The 23,962-nt window shown below is 38.5% G+C and overlaps 1 protein-coding gene across 5 annotated transcripts in view; it reads left to right on the top strand.

The window, feature by feature from the left end:
* Lcorl (ligand dependent nuclear receptor corepressor like) overlaps positions 1 to 23,962 on the top strand; it is a 171,473-nt gene that overhangs the window by 66,162 nt on the left and 81,349 nt on the right. For 4 of the 5 annotated variants that reach the window (XM_005068792.4, XM_013112518.3, XM_040747056.1 and 1 more), the window contains exons 3-4: positions 9,955 to 10,034; positions 11,004 to 11,133. In XM_005068792.4, the coding sequence (XP_005068849.1) occupies positions 9,955 to 10,034; positions 11,004 to 11,133 (210 nt within the window). Of the gene's footprint in view, positions 1 to 9,954; positions 10,035 to 11,003; positions 11,134 to 12,363; positions 12,411 to 23,962 lie in introns of all 5 variants that reach the window. The other variant, XM_040747058.1, reaches the window with a different exon arrangement.

Genomic DNA, 23,962 nt, shown 5'->3' with positions numbered 1-23,962 from the left:
AGTACATACTATGTTTATGTTTGTCTTTCTGTGACTGAGTTACCTTAGGATGATTTCTTCCAGTTCCATCCATTTGTCTGCAAATTTCAAGATTCCAGTGTTTTCTTTTTCCACTGAGTAGTACTCCATTGTGTAAGTGCACCACGTTTTCTGTATCCATTCTTCGGTTGAGGGGCATATAAGTTGCTTCCAGGGTCTTGTTATTACAAATATTAATGCTGTGAACATAGTTGAACAAATGTCCTTATTATATGAATGTGCATCCTTTGGGTATTCAGTAGAATTGCTGGATCTTGTGGTAGAATGGTTCCCATTTTCCTGAGGAATCTCCATACTGATTTCCAAAGTGGCTGTACAAGTTTGTACTCCCTCCAGCAATTGAGGAGTGTTCCTCTTTCTCTACATTCTCTCCAGCATAAACTGTCTTTGGTGTTTTTGATTTCAGTCATTCTGACAGGTTCAAGATGATATCTCAGATTTGTTTTGTTTTGCATTTCCCTGATGGCTAACGAATTTGAGCACTTTCTTAAGTGTCTTTCAGCCATTTTAGACTCCTCTATTGAGAATTCTCTACTTAGTTCGGTCCCCCACTTTTTAATTGGATCCTTTGGTGTTTTGGAGACTTGCTTCTTGAGTTCTTTGTATATTTTGGAAATCAGCCCTCTGTTTGATGTGGGGTTAGTGAATATCTTTTCCCATTCTGTGAGCTGCCATTTAGTCTTGTTGACCGTGTCTTTTGCCTTGTGGAAGCTTCTCAGTTTCAGGAGGTTCCATTTATTAGTTGTTGATGTCAGTGTCTGTGCTACTGGTGTTATGTTCAGGAAGCATTCTCCTGTGCCAATTCATTCAAGGGTACCTCCCATTTTCTCTTCTAATAGGTGCAGTGTGACTGGATTTATGTTGAGGTCTTTGATCCATTTGGACTTAAGTTGTGTTTGGCGATAAGTATGGATCCATCTGCAATCTTCTACATGTCATCCAGTTAACGCTAGCACCATTTGTTGAAGATGCTTTCCTGTTCCCATTGTGTAGTTTTAGCTTCTTTGATGAGGTGTTCATAGGTGTTTGGGTTAATATCAAAGTCTTCAGTTCGATTCCATTGGTGTACATGTCTATTTTTGTGCCAATATCAAGCTGTTTTCATTACTACAGCTCTATAGTAGAGCTTGAAGTCACAGATGTTGATGCCTCCTGAAGTTCCTTTACTGTACAGGGTTGTTTTGACTATCCCGAGTCTTCTGTTTTTCCATATAAAGTTGAAAATTGTCCTTTCAAGGTGATCCATTTTCTGATGTCTTCTTCAATTTCTTTCTTTAATGACTAAAAGTTTTTGTCACACAGTCTTTCCCCTGTTTGGTTAGAGTTACCCAAAAATATTTTATGTTGTTTGTGGCTATTGTAAAGGGTGATGTTTCTCTGATTTCTTTCTCAGCCCCTTTATTGTCTATATATAGTAAGGCTACTGATTTTTTTTGTGAGCTAATCTTTTATCCTGCCATGTGGTTTTTGTTTTTGAGATTGTTTATATGGTGGATTACATTGGTAGATTTTTATCTGTTGAACCATCCCTGCATCCCTGGAATGAAGCCAGCTTGATTGATCATGGTGGATGAGTTTTCTGATGTGTTCTTGGATTCAATTTACCAGTATTTTATTGAGTATTCTTACATCCATGTTCATGAGGGAGATTGGTCTGTAGTTCTCTATTTTAGTTGTATGTTTGTGTGGTTTGGGTACCCAGGTAATTGTAGACTTGTAAAAAGAGTTTGACAATGATCCTTCTGCTTCTATTGTGTGGAACAATTTGAAGAGTATAGGTATTAGCTTTTCTTTCAATTTCTTGTAGAATATGCACTGAAATCATCTGGCCTTGGACTTTTTTGGTTGGAAAACTTTTGATTACTGCTTCTATTTTGTTAGGATTCATAGGTTTATTTAAATTGCTCATCTGTTCTTGATTTAATTTTGGTAAGTGATATCTATCCAGAAAATTGTTCATTTCCTTTAAATTTTCCTATTTTATGGAATACAGGTTTTCAAAGTATGACCTGCATTGTTATGGATCATAGATGTTACAGCTGGATAGGACTACTAATTGTTTCCTTTCCTTGGCAGCTTATCTGGTACTTTCTGGTACTCTGGAGGCATGATTTCAGGAATGAGGCATTAGGTTAGATACAGCTCATACAGTCAGTTCTGGGTCATGTATTCAGCAATAGGGGTTTACTGTAGATTTCTGAGAGGCACCTAAAATCAACAGCAATAGCCTATGCTCTTTTGGGAACCATTTGGACTATTCTAACCAAACACTGGAAAGGAGGTTTCCTGTTCTGGGTTTTTTGCTAGTCTGTGGTTCCTGTGAGAAGAAGCATTGTGAGCCCAAATGCCATGGCTTTGTTTAAGATATAAATATATACAATGTGTATTATGTATAATTTTTATCAAATATTTAACATGATTCCTTAAAGCTGTCAAAAAATAAAATAAAAATGCTTACTTAAAAAAAAACAAAAACAAAAAACAAAGTATGACCTGATGATACTCTGGATTTCCCCAGTGTCTGTTGTTATGTCCCTCTTTTAATTTCTGATTTTCTTAATTTGCATTTCTCTCTCTGCCTTTTCGTTAGGTTGGATAAAGGTTTGTCTATCTTGTTGATTTTCTCGAAGAACCAACTCTTGGTTTCTTTGAATCTCTGTGTTGTTTTCTTTGTTTCTACTTTATTGATTTCTGCTCACAATTTGATTATTTCCTGGCATCTACCCCTCCTTGGTTAGTTTGCTTCTTTGTGTTCTAGAGCTTTCAGGTGTTCTCCTAATTCTCTATTGTGGCTATTCTGTAGTTTCTTCATGTGGGCACTTAGTGCTATGAACTTTGCTCTTAGAATTTCTTTGAGAGTTTCCCATAGGTTTGGGTATGTTGTGCCTTCATTTTCGTTGAATTCTAGGAAGTCTTTGATTTCTTTCTTTATTTCTTCCTTTACCCAGGAGTGATGAAGCTGAACATTGTTCAATTTCCATGAGTTTGTGGGGTTTCTTCAATTTGTGTTGTTGAAGTCTATTTTTAAGCCATGGTGTTCTGATAAAATACAGGGGCTTATTTAATTTTTTTTAATCTCTTGAGGTTTGCTTTATTGTCAAGTATGTGGTTAATTTTAGAGAAGCTTCTATGTGGTGCTGAAAAGAAGGTATATTCTTTTGTGTTTGGATGGAATGTTCTATAGATGTCTGTTAAACCCAATTGGGTCATAACATCTGTTAGTTCCTTTGTTAAGTTTAAGTCCGGTAGTCCTGTCCAGTGGTGAGAGTAGGGTGTTGAAGTCTCCCACTGTAAGTGTATGGGGTTAATGTCTGATTTGAGTTTTGGTAATATTTCTTTTACGAATGCAGGTGCCTTTGTATTTGGGGCATAGATTTACAGAATTGAGATTTCATCTTGATGGATTTTTCCTGTGATGATATGAAATGACCTTCTTCGTCTCTTTTGATTAATTTTAGTTTGGTTATCTAATTTATTAGATAGTACAATAACTACACCTGCTTGCTTCTTAGAGTCATTTGATTGGAAATTCTTTTCCCATTCCTTAACTCTGAGGTAACATGTGTCTTTGAAAGTGATGTGTGTTTCTTGTATGCAACAGAAGGATGGATGCTGTCTTCATATCTATTCTTTTAGCCTGTGTCTTTTTATAGGTGAGTTAAGACCATTGATATTGAGGGATATTAATGACCATTGAGTTGTTGATTGTTCTGGATTTGTTTTTGGTGGTGGTATTGTGTGTGAGTGTTTCCCCTATTTCTGGCTTTTGGTAAAGTGAGATTATTTATTGCCTGTGTTTTGTGAGTGTATTTAATTTCCTTGAGTTGGAGTTTTCCTTCCATATCTTTCTGTAGGGCTGGGTTAGTGGATATGTATTGTGTAAATCTGGTTTTGTCATGAAATAATCTTGTTTTCTCCATCTATACTGAATGAGACTTTTGCTGAGTATAGTAGTCTGGGCTGGCATCCGTGTAAAACATCTATTCAGGACCTTCTGACTTTCAGAATTTCCATGGTGAAGTCATGTGTAATCCTGATAAGTCTGCCTTTATATGTTACTTGGCCTTTACCCTTCACTGCTCTTAATATTCTTTCTTTGTATGTTTGGTGTTTTGATTACTATGTGGTGAAGGATCTTTTTTTTTTTTTTTTGTCCAGTCTATTTGGTGTTTGGTAAGCTTATGGTACTTTCATAGGCATGTCCTTCTTTCAGGTTGGGAAAGTTTTCTTCTATGATTTGTTGAATATGTTTTCTGCACCTTTGCCTTCTTCTATACCTATTATTCTTAGGTTTGGTCTTTTCACAGTGTCCCGTCTTTCTTGGATATTTTGTGTTAAGGATTTGTTGTATTTAAGATTTTCTGTGGTCGATGTATCTATTTTCTCTCGTTTATCTTCTGCACCTGAAATTCTGTCTTCCTTCTCTTGTAGTCTTTTGGTTATGCTTGCATCTGTAGTTCTTGATCATTTACTCAGCTTTTCTATTTTCAGCATTCACTCAGTTTGTGTTTTCTTTATTGTCTCTATTTCAGTTTTCAGGTCTTGAACTGTTTGAATTGTTTCCTTCATCAGTTTGATTGTTTTCTTAAAAGATTTGTGGATTTCTTACATTTGTTGGTTTGTTTTTCTTCCATTTCTTTAAAAATTTTTCTCATATCCTCTTTGAGGGCCTCTCATTTTCATGAAGTTGTTTTTAAGTTCATTCTCTTCTGTTTCATCTGCGTTGGGATGGTCAGGTCTTGCTGGTGTAGAGTCTGGTGGTGTCATATAAGTCTTTGTATTGTTGGTTGTGTTCTTATACTGTGGTCTTCCCATCTCTTCTTCCAGTGGGTATAGGTGGGATCTCTCCTTCTCCTGTTGGGTATGGGTTCACGGCTCTATCTTCTCTCTCCCTGATGGTGTAGAGGCAAGACAAGAATGGTGGTGAATGTTGGACATTTTGTTCTGCTTCCAGGTCCCTCCCTTTCTTCCTCCCCCTCTCCCTTACTCTCTCCCACCTCCTCTCCACCTAAGGGTGGAGGAGCAAGACAGGAATGGTGGCTGATGATGCTGGCTGCTTTGTTCTTCCTGCAGTTCCCTCTGGAGATTCAGTGGCAGGAAGGGTCTGGTGGTTGCACGTCAGGGAACTCGAAGAGGGAGAGGTAGTCTAGAAGTGTCCCTGCGACTCATCTCTCCACCAGAGGGTGGAGGGGCAAGACAGGAATGGCAGCTGAAGATACTGGCTCCAGATCCATCTTTTGTGCATCTTGTGTAGACAAGAACTCTACAACTGAATTGTAGCTGTAATCATAATGTTATTTTGTTGCTGCTTTGTTCAGCCTCTTTCCCAGAAATGAGTAAACTTAAAACTCTTCACTGGGGTTTGTCTTTGGGAACTATAAATTTGTATTCTGTCAATAAAGTATACTAAAAAAGAATAAAGTGTTCATAATAAATGAAAGTTTCATGTGTTGAACTTACACATATTACATGTCTTTACTTTTTTTATAACCTTTATGATACAAACATGCTCTCTTAATGTTTCAGAGAAGAGACTGAAGCCTGGAAAAGCATACTTGGTTGAGGCTACAGCTAGTATGTATGCTGTCCCTATTCAGTACTGTTTCTCAAATTTCAAAGTCTCATAACTTCCAAGTCAGAACAGATGAAGTGACTAGAATCAGACTTTAACCACTAGAGTACAAACCGTAATGGAAAAGACCTATATCTGTTTTTACTACTAGTTTTTTATTGCCTTTCATGAATAAGCCTATTTATCTTTTGTTTCTTTTTTTGATGGGATCTTACTGTAACCTTTGCTAGCCTTGAATTCACTATGTGAAAAAGGCCAGCCTTGAACTTCTTGTCAGTCTGCCTTCCTCAGATTCTCAAGTACTAGGATTTTAAGTGTATACCACCATACCTATTTCTATAAAGACCCATTAGATTTTTTGAGCCTCTGTTTTCACTTATTGAAGTTTTGAAAAGGAGGTAACTTAATTTGGAGATGAATATTTGTTATTTTTCACATGGAGTAGTTTGTATATTTATTTTTGATTACACAAAAGAGGAGAAATTTGATCTGTAGTTGATTTTTCATAATCTACTTTTTCAAAGATTGCTGAAAAAAAATAGTATGCCCACCACCATTAGGCTCATAGTTTGAATTGTGTACCAAAAAAGTAAAAACTTTTAAAAATAGAACTATATACTTTTGAGTGTGGCAGCATACAATGCCTTAATTTAGTTAATCTTTCTTTGAAGAACTACTACTAAAATGACTAGTATGGCCTTAGCATGTAATGCCTCAGTTTTTGTGTTACAACAGGTAATTATTTTAATTAGTCTAAAATTGCTGTTTCTGTGTCAACATACATTGGTATTGAACTGCCTTGGATCCATACATTTTTTAAAATTCTTTTATTTTTAGTACTTATAAAGCATCTATATGTGTTTTGCCAGTATCCATGTCTGTGCCAGAAGGGGGCCTCAGATTCCCTGGAACTGGAGTAGTAGGTAGTTATGAACCACCATGTGGGTGCTGGGTATTGAACCTGGGTCTTTTGGTAGCACAGCCAGTGCTCTTAACCACTGAGACATATCTCTATCCTCTTTACAATAGTTCTTGTTTGTTTGTTCATTTGTTTTAAATCTTCCTAAGTCTCTTAGCCAGTTTTAAAAAATCTCAATGTTATATTTTTCTCATGAAAGCATGTTAAAAATAAAAATGGGTAAGGATTCCTTGACTTTTCAAAAACTGTTCTGTTTGGTATAAGTTGTGTTTTATAAGACTAATTCTACATTTAAAAAGTAGCTCTGAAATCTGTCTCATATAGGAGAAATCTGAGGAACCTGCACTCCAGTCTGTATTTGGGGACCATTTTTCTAATTACTCCAAGTCCCAGGATTACACCTAGAGCAAGTGCTTGTGGTAGACAGTGAAAGATGAAGGTGCCTGGGGAGGAGCCCCATGTGGTGGTACATATCTGTAATCCTAGCAGTGGGGCGAGGAAGACCTCCACAAATTCAAAGCTACGCTGGTCTACATAGTGAGTTCCAGGCCACTCAGACCTTACAAAGAAGAAGCCTGTCTCAAATGGGACTAGATTACACTTTTTCTTCCCAAACCTGAGCAATGAATGATGCATACTTGTTCATTCCAAGGTCAAAACAAAGGAAGCTTATGTAGCTAAAGTTGTATAAGGACTCATTCCCCAACCCTAAGCTTTTGGTGCATGCATGCATGTGTGTATGCGTTGAGTGTAGTCTTCCTTGCCTGTCTCCTGGGCCTTGCCGCGTTGTCTGAACCCCCAAATAACACATGCAAGCTTTTGGCCGTTTGCTTGGTTTCTTACTGGCTATCTCTGACTTAAGTACTTAACCCATAATTGTTAATCTAAGTATTTCTCTTACCGGAGAAAAGGGTCCGGACCTCTTACTCTGGCACGGTCTACATGGTGTCTGACTCGGCCTCTCCCAGAATCCTCCTTGACTCCTAGTCCCACCTATCTTGCTTTCCTATTAGCCAACTGTGCTTTATTCAACAACCAATAAGAGAGACAGATTTACAGAATGGCATCTCCCATCATGTATGTTTATCTTTTTGTGCATGTGAAGATCAGAGGATAACTTTCAGAGAGTCAGTTCACCTTTTTGAGGCAGAGTCTCTCATTTGCACTGCTGAACTGCGTACTCCAGGCTAGCTGGCCACAGCTTCAGAGTGATTTTCCTATCTCTGTCTCTCATCTCACTATGGGAGCGATAAGATTACAAGTCCATGACACTACATCTGGTTTTGTAAATGTGGTTTCTTGGGATCAAACATGAGTTGTGAGATTTATAGTGCCTTTACCCTATGAGCCATCTCCTCAGCCCAGGGGTCTAAATAATTGTTAGATTATTTAAAGCTTTTGTATGTGAAGTTGTCTGTAAAAAGGTGACCATATATTATTAAACAGGTATTTAATCTTCTAAAAACTAACCTTATCAAGTACACGTTTTGTCAGTACAAGATTAAAAAACAACAACAACAACAACATATAGTAATTCTGTGTTGCTAATAAGTACCTTTGCATGGTGTTAGCTTTTGTAATATTTTCACTTGTCTGCAAATTAGTTAGGTAATATAACCCACATTGAACACATAAGGTGATTGAAACAAAACTTTGTGTCCTGAAAGATCATAGCTATTAAATGTGTTTCCAGCTAGATTTCTAGTCTTCTATCTTTCTATTACCCTGTGCTGGGTTTTATGTTCTCACATACTGCTCTTTGCAAAATATGTGAGTATTAATAATATTTTTGTGCTACAAAATCTTTCTACAAATTTTTACCTTTCTACAGATTTACATGATAGTCCACTCTGTGTGTGATTAATGTAAAAGGGCTGTAGGAATGGCCTTAATCAGTGTTTTTGTTCCATTCTATGAATGGTACACTTCATTTTCTGTGTCTTCAGCTCCATTGTGCTTTTTGTAAGAATTTCTGTAGCACACCAGTAGTTTCCAATTAGCCATTGTATAGCTGTCTCCGACCTTGTATGTAAGGTTCTGCATGCCAATTTATTTAGGAAAAAGATTAGAACATTCTCTTATAAAAAGTGGTTTTAAAACTCAGTGCATCTACTAAATGTAATTAGAATGACAGTACTACCATACCTTCTTAAAATGTCCTTAGCAGAAAAGTGTTTCTGTGTTCTGGAAACTTTTTAATCTATTAGAACAAAAATGAAAGTAACTTATATTTAAAATTTTTATTGTCACCATTCCATACATGTTTATAATGTACTTTGAGTATATTTCTACTTTCCACATTATTCTCACTTAAACTCCCTTGCACCAAGCCCCTCTGCCCAACCCTCTTAAGGTTTTCATGCCCCTCATTTAATTAGAATTGCTTGCGTGGGTTTGGATTATTTACTTGAGCAAGAACAACTTACCAGTGACTACACTACTGCAAACAGGACTTCTCTTCTGTCAGCCTTTAATGCTTCATGGGAGGGTGGGGCCTAATAAGCCCCTTGGCATTTATGATGAAATGGGATAGATCCATTCTTCTTCAGGTAACCACTACCTCTCTAAGTCCATAGGTACAATAGCTCTATCATGTCCAGAATATAACACTCCTCTTCATGCTCCAACTCTTAAATTCTCCTCTTTCTAAGATGTTTTCTGAGTCTCCGGGAGGAGGGAATGTGATATAGTTTTCCTATAGGGCTGAGCACTTAGTAGTCAATTGTTCTCAGCACTTTTTGGCAAATTATGAGTTTCTGTATTAACTGTTACCACTATAAACAGGAATTTCTGTGAACAAGGCTGAGAGCAGCACTAATCTGTGGGGATAGTACATAGTTTTCATTGGATGATATACCCTATTTGTTTACTCCATCTTTCGCTCTTGTAACCAAACTTTTGGAAATGAAAAAGTCTGGCCTTATTTTTGATCTACAAATGGATTGTTGTTCTTTGTTTTTGTAGGCATCATTCCATGTTCTCAAATCTGTGTGTTCTCGACACCTGTGGTCCTTTCTTCCATTTTTCTGTGTTATATTTTTTTTAAGATTGTGCAAAATTTATCCCATTCATGCTTATATCACCCCTTTTGGTCTGACTTATAATGAAAATAAAAAGAAATTGATAAATAGTGATGATTGGATATTTGAAGTGATTAGATGATACGTAAAATTCTACTGTTGGAAAATTATTAAGCTATAACCAGCTCATTTTTTTCTTGGCATTTTCTCTCATGGCCTATTGTTTTTTTTTTCCAGATCTCAAGAGGTTAATTTGAAAGTTAGACTTTCTCCCCTTACTTTTAGTAGTTAGGTTTTATTTTTGTTTTTGTTTTTGTTTTTCATTTTTCCTTTTGCCATTGCTGCGGAAGATGGAGATTTCAATAAAGTTAGTATATTTAATGAATATTTTCCTTCTTTTAAAGACTGTGAACCAGAAGAGCTGACTGACTGGTCTATGGATGAAAAATGTTCATTTTGTAACCTACAGAGAGAAGCAGTCAGTGTAAGTTTTAGTGCCATGAAATTATTTTTAAAATAATCACACAATTGTAACACAGTTCTTTTTTTTTAAACTTAATTTGTTCTGATAATTTGTGACTCAGTGAAAATTTAAATACTTGATTTTGTTGAATGAAAAAAGTATGTCCAACATTGAGTTTAGCTTTTAAAATTCATTATTATTTTTCTTTTCTTTCTCCCCCTCTCCCTTTTTTGGTTCATTTTTTTGTTTTGTTTTGCTTTATTATTTTTTTTCTGTTTGGTTGTTTTGGGGTTTGGTTTGGTTTGGCATTCCTCCTTCAAATTTACTTCTTATTACTCCCTGACTCATGAACTTCACTTTAGGTCAGGTTGGTATTCTAGGTATCTAAGGGTGAGCTTGGAGACCTAGTTTATATAAGACCACTCTACAATTTGGTTTCTTAGCAGTTGGTAGTAAGGGGATAATAAGCTACTATTTGTGACCCTTTCACTACTTTTACAGTCTTTGGCTATCAGAAATATATCCTGTATTGAAGATGAAATATGTACCTACAATATAGAGGACATATATGTGTGAAACCAGCATCTTCTTATGTAGTGAGAAATCCTGATTCCTTATCTATTGTGATGAGGAGAACAGAAAGGAATTTGAGAGTCTATTAAGCCCATCTGTTTTGTTAATGTCTGACAGGAGTACTTCACTGGCATGCAGTAGTAAAATTTTCAGCAATGCCTGACCACCCTCACCCACATGTCCAAGTACCCACATATTTTACCATAGTTTTGGTAAGGTATAAGGCTGTTTGGGCCCCTGTTGGAAGTATATTTGTTTTTTTTTTCCTGAATTCTATCAGATTTTATATTCCTTTGGTATAATTTGATATTTTATAAAAGGGAGAACAACTGAACATTGAGACCATTTTGAAGTATTTAGTTGGAACTCAGGTTGAAATGAAAAGTAATTAGGTATGTTACTTTTTTATAATTTTAGGATTGTATACCATCTCTTGATTCTTCACAGTCAACGCCAACAGAGGAGCTATCATCTCAGGGCCAGTCCCACACTGATAAGATTGAATGCCAAGCAGAAAATTACCTAAATGCACTCTTTCGAAAGAAAGGTAATACTGGCATGCTTTGTAATTTAAATTTCGCAATGTTTGAATTTTTCTCATGGAATACTTTTTTTTTAATTTGTCAGTCCCTACTTTATTCTTAACTGCTTCTTTGTGCTTATAGGGGCAATAAGATTATCAGTCTCTTGTGCTAGCCATTTGTCTTCAACATCCTATTCTCAAATTTCTCCTTCATAGGTACCTTTCAAAATATTTTTTGTGCTTCTGACTTTCATTATTTTATTGCTATTCTCAAGTCTTAAAAACTTGTTGGATGATGAAGTTATAGGCCTGTCCCTAATAATGTATTTTTTTACATCATTTGCCAGCTGGCATACTGCTTTAGTGTCAGCTTGAATATTCATGCTTGACATTAAAAAGTCTGTTCTGTATTTGTCTGGCATATTTAAACCAAATGGGACTTGTTTCACTTATTCCCATACTTGACAGATACCTATAAGGTAAGAGCAGTTTTTATATTTAAACTACTTTGGAAAAGAATAGGTTCTTCGGTGTTTTGTACCCAACCATTCCCATGGTTGTAGTTTGTATTTCTTCAAACCCCATGTAGATGTTTGGAGAAAGGAACGTTTGGATTTGTAAGGGATGAGGTTACCATTATCTTCAACTTCTAGAGATTGAGTAAACCCTGCTGTATTCTTCTTACCTTGGTATTAGTTCTGTTTTACTTCTCTTTAGTTAGGTTCCAGCATGTATTTTTTTGCTAAGTTGATAACTTCATATTTAAAAATATTAAACGGTAATATTAAAAGTACTGTTCACCTTTGAGTCTTTCATTTAGTTGCTCACTCTCCGAAGTTCTTTGGGTTTAATTTTTAAAAAAAAGCCTTTCCTTGTGTTACTGAAATAGTGTTGGAGAATTTTCCTTATATTAAAAAAGTATATTTCTTCTTCACAGTTTTTAGTGGAAGCCAGTGTTAAAGTATGTGGTACATTTTGTTTAAAATTTGTAAAATGCTAATTTAGAAAAACTATTCTGTCAGTGTGTTTATCATATCCGGTTGTCACACTTGTATCTCTAAGAATTAAAGTTAACACAAATATAGTTTAGTTTACACTGGAATTCATTATTCCTTATTCTTCCTTTGAGTCGTTTATAATAGTAGTAAATAGAGTTGTCAATATTGATAACTTTCAGTTTGTTATAGTATGGAGTTAGCCCTATACTCCATTGCCTTGTTAAGAGTAATCAGTGAAAACTTGGTACTATTTCAGCTGATTCAAGCATCTGGGTCTCCAAGAGGTCTCCTACCAATAGTTGGGTGAGTGTTGTTGGGTATTTAGTGACCTCTCCATTTGGGAATTTCTTGTTTTCTTCATGATCATTTGAAAGTTTACAGAGAATTTAAATGAAAGATTTTTATTAGTATAGTACTTTTGCCTTATTTCAGTTCTTTGAAAATTCCTTTATTTCTAGCACATCACCATTTTCTGGATTTAGCGAGGGTTGTGTTATTGTAGTTTGACCATTTTCTTCAATAGAACCATTTTAGAGATTTCCAATCTGGTTTGACCAGAATGAGGACAGAAAAGAATAACTTTTAATGGAATTGACTCTATTAACTAATTGGTTTGTTTCTTTAAAAAATGTAATTAACTATACTTTGAGATGACAGCTAATAAATACGTTTTTAAAGACAAGAAATACATGACTCTTTGGAGTAGCAGTTAAGATCTTAATAAAGCTTTTGTTTTCTGAAACATTCCTTAATTTTATCATTTTTAGATATCTGGATATTGATAGCAATTTACTTTGAGCAACAGGTTTATACTGATCATATTGTCAAAATGTAAAGTAAAATTTATATTCTATTCTAACTTATTGTATTTTCGAATTTAGAATTGAGGATTATGTTAATGATGAATGTAAACTATTATCATTTAGATTAATAATGTCATCGATTATGATTGAACATTTAAAGCCATTGTTGGTCAGTCTTCTCATTTCAATGATTTAACTACTTAAGAGGGAAGGTTTATTTTGACTCACTGTTTTCGCATATTTCAGTCCTTTATGGTGGAGAACGCATGAAGGTTTAAACAACTCTAGTTTTCAGAGTTTTGGGTAGGAATATGAGGCCCAGCTCCCTGCACAGCAGTCAGGCAAAGAAGCAAAACATAGTACCAAAAGTTAGGCTGTAAACTGAAAGGCCTCCCCTATGTCACCCATTTCCATCAGCCTGCTCCCACTTCTAAATTTCCCACAGCTTCCCTCAACAGTGTCACCAGCTAGAGGCCACAAGTTGATAGACTCAAGCCTAGAGAGTCATTACTGTTTCAGGTTACCACAGTATTCTTCCTCTGCTCCTTTTTTTAAAATTAATTTTTATTTAAATTAAAAACAGTCATATTTTACATACCAATCCCAGTTCCCTCTCCCTCCCATCTTCCCACTCCCTCCACCATCTCCTCATCCCAACCCCCATCCACTCCTCAGAGGGTGAGGCCTCCAATGGGGGGGTCATCAAATTCTCTCATCATTTGGGGCAAGACCGAGTCCCCCCCCACACCCCATATCCAGACTGAGAGAGTACCTCTACATAGGGAATGACTCCAAAAAGCTCTAGGGATAAATAGTGGTTCCACTGCCAGCTGCCCCATAGACTGACCAAACTTCCCAGCTGACACCCACGTTCAGGGGACCTGGTTCAGTCTTATGCTGGTTCCCCAGCTGTCAGTCTACTTGCTCAGGTCAACTGTTTCTGTAGGGCTCCCCAACATGGTCTTGACCCCTTTGTTCATCACTCCTCCCTCTTTACAACTAGATTCCAGGAGTTTGCATCAGTGCTTAGCTGTGAATCTCTGCTTGTTTTCCTCAGCTGCTAGATGAAGGCTCGGTGATGTCATTTAATCTAGTCATCAATCTCATTATAGGGGAAGGGCATTTAAGGTAGCCCCTCCCTATTGCTTAGACTCTTAGTTAGGGTCATCAATATGAATTCCTGGGAATTTCCCTAGTGCCAGGTTTCTCATTAAGCCTTAACTAGAGCAGTAAGACAACAAAAGGAGATCAAGGGGATACAAATTGAAAAGGAAGAAGTCAAACTTTCACTATTTGCAGATTGGTTACATAAGTGACTTGAAAACTTCTGCCAGGGAATTCCTACAGCTGATAAACACCTTCAGAAAAGTGGCAGGATACAAGATTAACTCAAAAAAGAAAAAAAAATCAGTAACCCTCCTGCATATAGATGATAAATGAGCTGAGAAAGAAATCAGAGAAGCATCCCCTTCACAATAGCAACATAAAATGTTTTGGGGTAACTCGAACCAAACAAGTTAAAGACTGCATGACAAGAACTGATAAGTCTTTAAACGCAGAAATTAAAGAAGATATCAGAAAATGGAAAGATCTCCTATGTTCTTGGATAGGTAGGATCAATATAGTAAAAATGGCAATCCTACTAAAAAAATCTACAGATTCAATGCAATCCCCATAAAAATCCCAGCGCAATTCTTCACAGGCCTTGAAAGAGTAATTCTCAACTTTATATGGAAAAACAAAAAACTCAGGATAGCCAAAACAACCCTGTACAATAAAGGAACTTCTGGAGGCATCACTATCCCTGACTTTAGGCTCTGCTATAGAGCTATAATAATGAAAACAGCTTTGTACTGGTACAAAAACAGACAGATGGACCAATGGAAGCAAACTCTAATATTAATCCACACACCTACGAACAGCTAATTTTTGATAAAGCTGCTAAAATTATACAATGGAAAAAAGAAAGCATCTTCAACAAATGGGGTTGGCATAACTGGATGCTGACATGTAGAAGATTATAGATAGATCCATATCTGTTACCATGCACAAAACTTAAATCCAAATGGATCAAAGACCTCAACATAAATGCAGCCATAGTAAACCTCTTAAAAGGGAGAGTGGGAGGCACCCTTTAATTTCCAGAACCAACCAAGTATCCACCTTGGACTGCTTCAACCCTGAAGTGTTTTCCTGGTAATCCCTCCTCCCCTCAGAAATATGTGGTTCCCTGAGTTTTTGATGCATGATTTCCTTCCTGTTACTTTACTCCCTGAACGCTATTTGTCTTCTTGTCTCTGCCATTTTCCTCCTGTGCTGAATTCAGTAAAGAAATGAACAAGTGATGTGTTGGAGTAAAGAACATTTTCCTCTTTAGAAACTATGATTTATTGTATGTTTGCATGTTGATGAGTGGGGCTGTGCTGCCACGTGTAAGGTGGTGGGAGGAGAGCTTGCCTGAGCAGTCAGTTCCCTCCTTCCACCGTGTGTGCCCTGGGCTCAGCTGTAGGTCATCAGGCTTGGTTGCAAATGCATTTCTTCCCTGAGTCTTCTTATTGACTCAGCTTTTCCCATCCTTCCAAATTCATCCATGAAATGTTCTCTCCTAAAGTCACAACTTTAACCTCTTTTTAATTTCCTTTGTTTTCGTTGTGTAATCTTTCCTAATTCTGTGGCTTCAAGCTCTCATTTTTAATTTGCTTAAAAAATGTTGTTAGTCTTGATTGTTTTAAGGTTTATTTTTATTTATATGTAGATGTGTATATCTGTGTTTATGTGTGCAGGTGCCCCCAGAGGCCAGAAGAGGCCATCAAATCTGCTGGAGCTAGAGTTAAGAGGTGCTGGGAACTAAACTCTGGTCCTCTTCAAGAACAGCATACACTGCCTCTTGTCCTGAGTGTTTTCCAGTTCATATTCCTATTTACATCTTTCTAGGTATAGCTCACATTGCCACATAAGAGGCATTATGTGTAACACAAGAGTTTTATTTGTACTTTTTCTACTCTTCTACATCCCCTTTCCTACACTGTTAGATCCCTTTACAGTGTGTTTCATTTCCATGTTATACTTTAGTTTTTCTGTCTTCTGCTAAACTATTAACTCTCTGATGCCATGTTTTATTTAATCCTTTTCCTATGTTAAGCACATCGAGTATGATATGTAAGTGAATGAATTTTTCCTCTCCAATTTCCCAGGAAAGATAGGCTTTAAAACTTATTTATGTGTATTGGGTTCTTTGCATAGCTAACATAACCAGTTTGTTGAAAAGACTCCTCCTACTAGATACTTCTTATAATTAACTTTTTCACGTTCACTTAGTCCCATATGTTCTAATTTGAAAATGAGTTTTTAAAAAATAATATTTGTTTAATTTTGACACTAATTTTAATTTTAGTGAGAAGGCATAATAACCACATTTAAAAACCTTTGCCTTTGTTTTGCTGCTTAGTACAGCAAAGACAACTAAATTCCTCTCACATACATGCAGTTTTTATTCCTCTTTTCATTTGTGAAGGAAGAAATGTTTTACTTTCTCAGGGACTTGGCCTGTTTTTATTACTTCCACACAAAAATTAAAAATATCAGATTTCCCAAACCATTACATATATAAATGGAACATAAAGTATGTGCATGCATCCTTCAAAGAAAGCATGATAACTAATTAAAATCTGTATCATATTATTTTTTTCACTCTTCTACCCAGCTATAATCCACTTGATAGGGACCCATAAATGGGTGATAAATGAATTAACTATCCTTTTATTAAATTTATTAGGTTCTACATTCCCCATAAACTATAGTGATTTCTGTTAATATAGTACAATCCCCATGTTTTGAAAATGTGTTTCATAATACACAGTAATTTTTTAGGTTTTAGAATTTAAATATTGCAACTAATTATACTTTTAGAATATTTAAGAATAATTTTGACTGCAAAATAATGTCAGTTGAGAGTACTGATCTTTGTAAACTTTGAACTTTAGAGGCAGAAAATTCTTTAATATTTTATTTTAGTCCTTTATGTAATAAGTAATGCCTAATATGTTGCATGTTATTTTAGCCATTCATCAAGCTGTATTGTGTATGCCCTATGTCTAGAGAGAGAGGGGTATGGGCAAAATGGAAGGAAGGAAAATAGTTCCTGGTCTCCATGAGAGACTGGGTGTAGGACCCCTGCAGATACAAAACTTCCTACTTGCTCATGTCTCATAAAAGAAAGCAGTACAATATTTGCATATAGCTTGCATATATCCTTCTCCTTATTTACTTCCTACAACAAGCATTTCTTAGAATTCATATGCTGTATAAATAGCTGTTAAGCCGTTGTTGGATAATAATGACAGGAAACACCTATACATGTTTGCTATAATTTTTTCATGAATGTTTTCAATTTGTACCTTGAATCTAAGGCTGTAGGATCTACAGTAGGTAAAAAGGGCTATTATGCCACTCATTCAATTTACATAGAGTTTGAATAAAATTTTAGTTATAAAACAATGTATTTTTTAATGTATATGCAGTAGCTGAGCAGTGGTGGTGCATACCTTTAATCCTAGCACTTGGGAGGCAGAAGGAGGTAGCCAGCCTTATCTACAGAGGAAGTTCCAGGACAGCCAGTGCCATACAGAGAAACCCTGTCTCAAAAAAAAGTGTGTTGTGTTCTTATCTATGGTATTTGCAATAATGTGACTCAGTGCTTTCAAATTTCACGTGTAACACTGCAGGCCAGGCCTGTAAAATAGAAGTCTGATTTAAAAAAAAAAAAAGGCAATCATGCCAAACTGGGCTTGTAAAAGCCCATCAGGCCTCAGCCCTACATAGAGCTACAGTTAACTGAGAAAAGCTGGGAGTAGGAGATGTGGTCTTCCCCAGGGAAGAGCCCAAATGGTACAGAGCCCTAAAGGTCTGCCCCAAAAACATACATACAATTAACATTATGGACCCAACAGGTAATATTGTGGTGTGTGTGTGTGTGTGTGTGTGTGTGTGTGTGTGTGTGTGTGTGTGTGTGTACACAAATACTGTATATGTATATGCATGCATTAATTAATGAAAAGAAGAGGCCATGAATTTGAAGAAGAGGGGTATATGGAAGTGTTTGAAGAGAGGAAAATGAAGGGAGAACTATAATTACAATCTCAAAAATAAAAACAAAAAAAAAACATTTTTGAGTTGATAAGGTGCTATGGAAATGGTCCAGTGTCCCGCGCTACCGTCTCGCCAGCAAGAACGACGCAGAACACTCGGATCCTTCTGCAGTAAAGCTTTAATGCATCTTGAGAGATAGATGATCAGCTTCTTAGAGGGAGACCCCAAGCTAAGAAACCCAGCCCCTTATATAAGCCTAGGAGCTCCGAGTGAGATGTGTAGAGCCGGGATTGGTGGTTTGCACATCACCCCAGATGACGTCACGGGAGAGGCACAGTTTAAACGGTTAACTCCAACTGACAGCGACAGTTAACTCCAACTGACAGCGACAGTTAACTCCAACTGACAGCGACAGTTAACTCCAACTGACAGCGACAGTTAACTCCAACTGACAGTGGATGTCAGCGCCATCTTCTAACGGCAATAGCGATAGCGAGGGCGGCTCCTCACATCTCCCCCTATTCATTTATTTTTGAAGCAATAGGACACCCACAACTTTGGAGTGGAGATAGAGGTCAAATCCCCATGTGCAAATTCGGAACATGTACAAAGCTCCTCTCCAGGGTCTTATCCCCAGAGGAAGTCCTGACCAGTCCGATGTCTTTTTTCTGGGGGAAGGAGATCATGACATAGAACCTTCATGCAAGATGACTTATCTCCCAGGAGAAAGTCGTTATACCGCAGACCTCTCCTGTGCAGTGCTTAGCCTTGCAACTCCTTGGGCTGCTGAAGCCTACCCACTCTATCCCGTGCAATGAGACTAGCCTCGTGGGGTGCAAGAGCTGGGAGGCCAGCGACCTATTGCTTTAACATGGTTAACCAAATGTCAGGGGATGCTCCGTGTTCTAAGGCAGCAAGTGCTTGTGCCACCACCACTTTCTCCTTTTGTTTGGGCTCTGAGCGTACACACCATCCAAAGCATCAACACTATTCCACAGCAGAGAACTAGGCTAAATGATCCTACCCCCACCCATTCCTTAAAATAAGAAAATGCAGATGAAATCCAGGGGGAGAGGTCTTCCATCAGAGAAAGATCCAGATGCGTCGAATTCACTTGCAGGATCGCCATTCTCAACTCACGGAGTGTCTGCTCAAACTCAAAAGTCCAATTCTGTAATAAATGTTGAGACAGAGCTTTTGACAGGTTAGCTGCTCTTGTAAAATTCTCATATTGTACTGAAGTGACACAAAGGCCAGGCAACTTTTGTTCACATCCCAATTGGGCCATCTGCCACAATATATCCAATTGTTCCTGAACCAAATTAATCTGTTGGTTTACCAACATCAGGCCTCCTTGTATCTGAGAATTGGCAGTGGCCTGTTTATTTAGGACCATGGTCACAGTGGCCTATAGTTCATTAATGGTTTGAGTTGTCTGCACAGTGGCAGAAAGTGCAAGGGCCGAGGCGGTAACCGAAGCAGTAACCGCGGCGGTGGCTATCAGGCCCACAATAATAGCAGAGATCCCAAAAATCTCGCTTTTCCCTAAACAAACTCAAATTACTTGGCGCCTCAACAGGAGCTGGAATAAATCGAGGCATGCGCATTACCAAAGCAAAAGGGTGCTTAATAGCATCCCAGCATAATGCATAAAAACAATTCTAAGCAGAACAATTTATTTCTTTCTGATTCTTACCTAAGGTATCATTACTCACAACCCAAATAAAGGGCAGCTGAATAATTAGTTCTCTTAAAAGGGGTATACTTAACATTGGAGGAGGACCAATCAGATGATCCATAGCTCTGTCCCTCACTCAGACTGTTGCCTAATGCCCCTTTCCAATCAAAAGTAATCTGTCCCTTCTCACTATCATAGGAGAAAGATCAGTACAGCTTCCATTAATTCAAAAGGATTAGCATTAGATCTTTCTGGATCCATATGAATAAAATTATCCTTTAATGAAGAAATCACAGTAAAGCATAAGCTTCCTACTAATGACAAGGTTCTCTCATCCTGAAAACTCTGTATCTGAGGATCTAAAGGCAAAAGGCAAGCCCCAACTCTCTATTAGTTGTGAAAAATCTAGGGAACACCTGGGCATTCTGCATCACTGGCATCGGTAGGGGGAAGGTAGACATGATGGCCCACCGTAACTCTCCCATCATACTAGGAACCATCATCCCGAGTAGGAGAGTCTTCATCACCCACTTGGCCTCCATCCTTCTTATTCTGGAGTTGTGAAGGAGCTCTTCGAGTGAGTCTTTCAGGGATCCACAGGGGGTTTTCTTCCTCCTGTGGAAAAACACACACAGCTCCCCTGGATCTTATAAGAATAGGATCCGGGCCTTTCCAGAGATCAGTCAAGACATCTTTCCATTTTACCATTTCTTTTGGCCTATCAGGCTCTAAACTGTGGCGATCAGCCGCAGTGTGGCCTTGGGCATCACAGTTCAAGAAATTAAGGGTAAAAAGTGCCATGGATACAGCAACTCTTGGTACCGAGGGTAGAACATCCTCAATACTCCCCTTTTGTTTAATCAGATATGATTTGAGTGTACGATGGGCACGTTCCACAATGCCCTGTCCTTGAGGGTTATAAGGTAGGCCAGTTAGATGGGTAACATCCATTTGCCGACAAAACTGTCGGAATTTTTGAGAGGTATATGCTGGTCCATTGTCTGTTTTTAAAATTCTGGGTTTTCCCCAAGCACTCCAGGCCTCAAGGCAATGTTGAATCACATATGAGGCCTTTTCCCCTGTTAGGGGTGTGGCAAACATTACGCCAGAACAGGTGTCAACAGAAACATGAACATATTGAAGCCTTCCAAAAGAGGGAATATGAGTAACATCCATCTGCCACATCTGCAATGGTCTAATGCCACGTGGGTTTATTCCCATGTGGGGAGTAGGTAAGAATTCGCAGCAATTCTGGCATTGAGTAACAATTTCCCTAGCCTCTTTCCTGGATAGAGCAAAACGACGGCGCAAGGTCTCAGCCGTCACATGAAAGCGCTTATGGAATTCTTTTGCTGCTTGTGCATGGGTAGACAAGGCAGCGGCCACCAGCTTTGTAGCCTTGTCCGCTAAGTCATTCCCTAAGGACATGGGACCTGGGAGTCCAGAATGTGCTCGGACATGGGTAATGAAAACAGGAAATCTCCTATTTAACAAGGCAGCTTGTATCTTCTGAAAGATGTTAGCAACTCTGCTGGAGGATCTTATTATTCCAGCTATCTCAAGGAGATTAACTGCATTAACCACATAAGAGGAATCTGATACAATATTGAGGGGTCCTGGAAAAGCCTCAAGAACCTCCAGTACTATCAGACATTCTACAACTTGAGGTGAAGTTTCATTATATTGTTTAGATATAACCCTATCCTTGACCACATAAGCTCCCATACCAGTTTTTGATCCATCAGTGTACACCACAGTCCCATCTGGGAGTGGGTCTTTAGCTGTCACTTGTGGAAACACTATAGCCTGGTTTAGGGCAAACTGTAAAATTGGATGCTTTGGAAAATGATTATCAATTTGTCCTGAAAAGGAAGTAACTAAAACTGCCCAATCACTAGATGTGGCTGCCAAGGTCTGAACTTGTGCAGCAGTATAAGGCACAATCAAGGAATCAGGATCCCTGCCAAAATGTGTAACAGCTGCTTTTATTCCGCGAAGCGCGAGCTGTGCAACAGCATCAGGGTACCAGTCAATAATCTTAGCAGGGGAAGCATTTGGATGAATCCAAAGTAATGGTCCATGTTGCCACAGGACTGCAGTTGGCAATTGAGCTGTCTTAAAAACACACAGATTAAAAGGTAGTGACTCCTCAATTCGTTGTAATTGTGCTTCCTGTAAGGCCTCTTCCACCATCTGTAAGGCTCGGTGGGCGGCAGGGGTAAATTTTCTGGGTGAGGAGATATGAGGCTCACCCTCCAGGAGATCGAAGAGGGGTTTTAGATCAGCAGATGGAATTTTTAAAAGGGCCTCAACCAATTTATATCTCCCAGAAGTTTCTGAAAATCATTTAATGTTTGTAAGTGGTCTTTGCGAATTTCTATTTTCTGAGGAACTATATTTTTGGGAGTAATCTTTGAGCCCAAAAAGAGGCCTGTATCTGCAATTTGAACCTTTTCTGAGGCAATCTCTAATCCCCACTGTTTTAATTCAGCCACCAGCATGGGAAAAGCCTTTTGTAAAACATCTAACTCTTTGTGACAAATAAGAATATCGTCCATATAATGGATAACGATTAAAGATGTAAATTGCTTCCTAATTGGCTCCAAAGCCTCCTGCACATACAGCTGACATATTGTTGGGCTATTGGCCATGCCTTGCGGCAGTACCTTCCACTGAAATCTCTTGTCTGGTTCCATATGATTAAGAGAAGGGATAGTGAAGGCAAACCTTGGTCTATCCCGTGGGTAAAGTGGAATAGAGAAGAAACAATCCTTAATATCTATAATAATAAGCTTCCAATCTTGAGGAAGTGCAGAAAGCAAAGGAAGGCCTCTTTGAACAGGGCCAAAAAGATGCATCTGATTGTTAATGGCCCGCAGGTCGTGGAGTAATCTCCACTTCCCAGATTTCTTCTTAATAACAAAAATTGGTGTATTCCATGGGGAGGTAGAAGGCTCTAGATGCCCCAGCCGTTCCTGTTCTTGCACTAATCTTGTGACAGCCTCTAATTTTTCAGAGGATAGAGGCCATTGAGAGACCCATAACGGCTCCTCTGTTTTCCATGGTATGGGTCGTGAAGCCTCAACGGCCCCTAAATAAAACCCAGTCCTTTTCTACCCCGATTTCCGTGTTGTGTAATGGGTTTTATTCTGCCTTGTTCTTGCCTACCCAAGCCTCTACCATTTGTATACCCCATCTTTGCCATAATGGCTGATGCCTGGGGGAGTATTCATTAGTTAGGGTCATGCCCATGGCTTGTAACACATCTCGTCCCCATAAATTTACAGGGAGTGGCAACACATAGGGGGTAAAACATCCCTGTTTGCCTTCAGCATCCCGCCAGGTTAAGGCTGAGGCACTGATGGCAGGAGAGGACTGGTATCCAAGACCTTGTAGAGAATGAGATGAAACAACAGTGGGCCAAGACTTCGGCCACCAATGGAGTGAAATAATGCTTTTGTCTGCTCCCGAATCCATTATCCCTTCAAATTCTTTTCCATTAATTAACAATTTTATTGTAGGTCTCTCATTTAGGGGTATAGCCAGATAGGCTGAATCACTTCCAGAAGATCCCATAGCCCTTTTTTGTAAAGTGTAGGTTTCTCCATCCCCGAGGGAGGGCAGCAACACCAGTTGTGCAATTCTATCTCCCTGCTTTATAGAAAATACACCCCGAGGGCTAGAACAGAGAACTTGAATCTCCTCTTTATGATATGGGTCAACAATCCCAGGATATATAATGAGTCCCTGTAAAGTTAAGGAGCCACGGCCCAGAATAAGCCCAATGGTGGCAGGGGGCAAAGGTCCAGGGGAATGGACTGGGACCGGTTGAACATTCATTTGGGGCATGAGTAAGAAGTCGGAGGCGGCACGCAAGTCCATTCCGGGGGTTCCTCGGAAACCTCTACTTCCTCTTGATTGCTTTTCTGAAATTGGTTCCCATATTTCTGAGGGCCCTGGGACCATGGGCCCCGTGACCCGTTTTTGATTGGGGTACCTTGGATTCTTCAATAGGGGGCAGAAGCCTCCCTTTTACATCCCGGACTGACCTGCATTCGCTAGCCCTATGATAACCTTTACCACAACGATGGCAAAGCTTCGATTCTCTTGTTCTTTCAGGGGCTTGACAATCTTTCTTAAGGTGCCCCATTCTCCCACAATTAAGACAAGCTTTTCGACTAGATAAATCTCTACGCCTGTGTGTTTGTAAAATGGCGGCAGCTAGTCCTGCATTGGTTAGGGGTCCCCCCAGCTCCCTGCACACTCTGAGCCAATCTTGTAAACCT

The sequence above is a fragment of the Mesocricetus auratus genome, unplaced genomic scaffold, assembly GCF_017639785.1.
Source record: "Mesocricetus auratus isolate SY011 unplaced genomic scaffold, BCM_Maur_2.0 Super-Scaffold_100006, whole genome shotgun sequence".
Classification (NCBI taxonomy): Eukaryota; Metazoa; Chordata; class Mammalia; order Rodentia; family Cricetidae; genus Mesocricetus; species Mesocricetus auratus.
The sequence above is the reverse complement of the archived record's forward strand: the minus strand, read 5'-3'. Positions and strand labels throughout refer to the sequence as shown.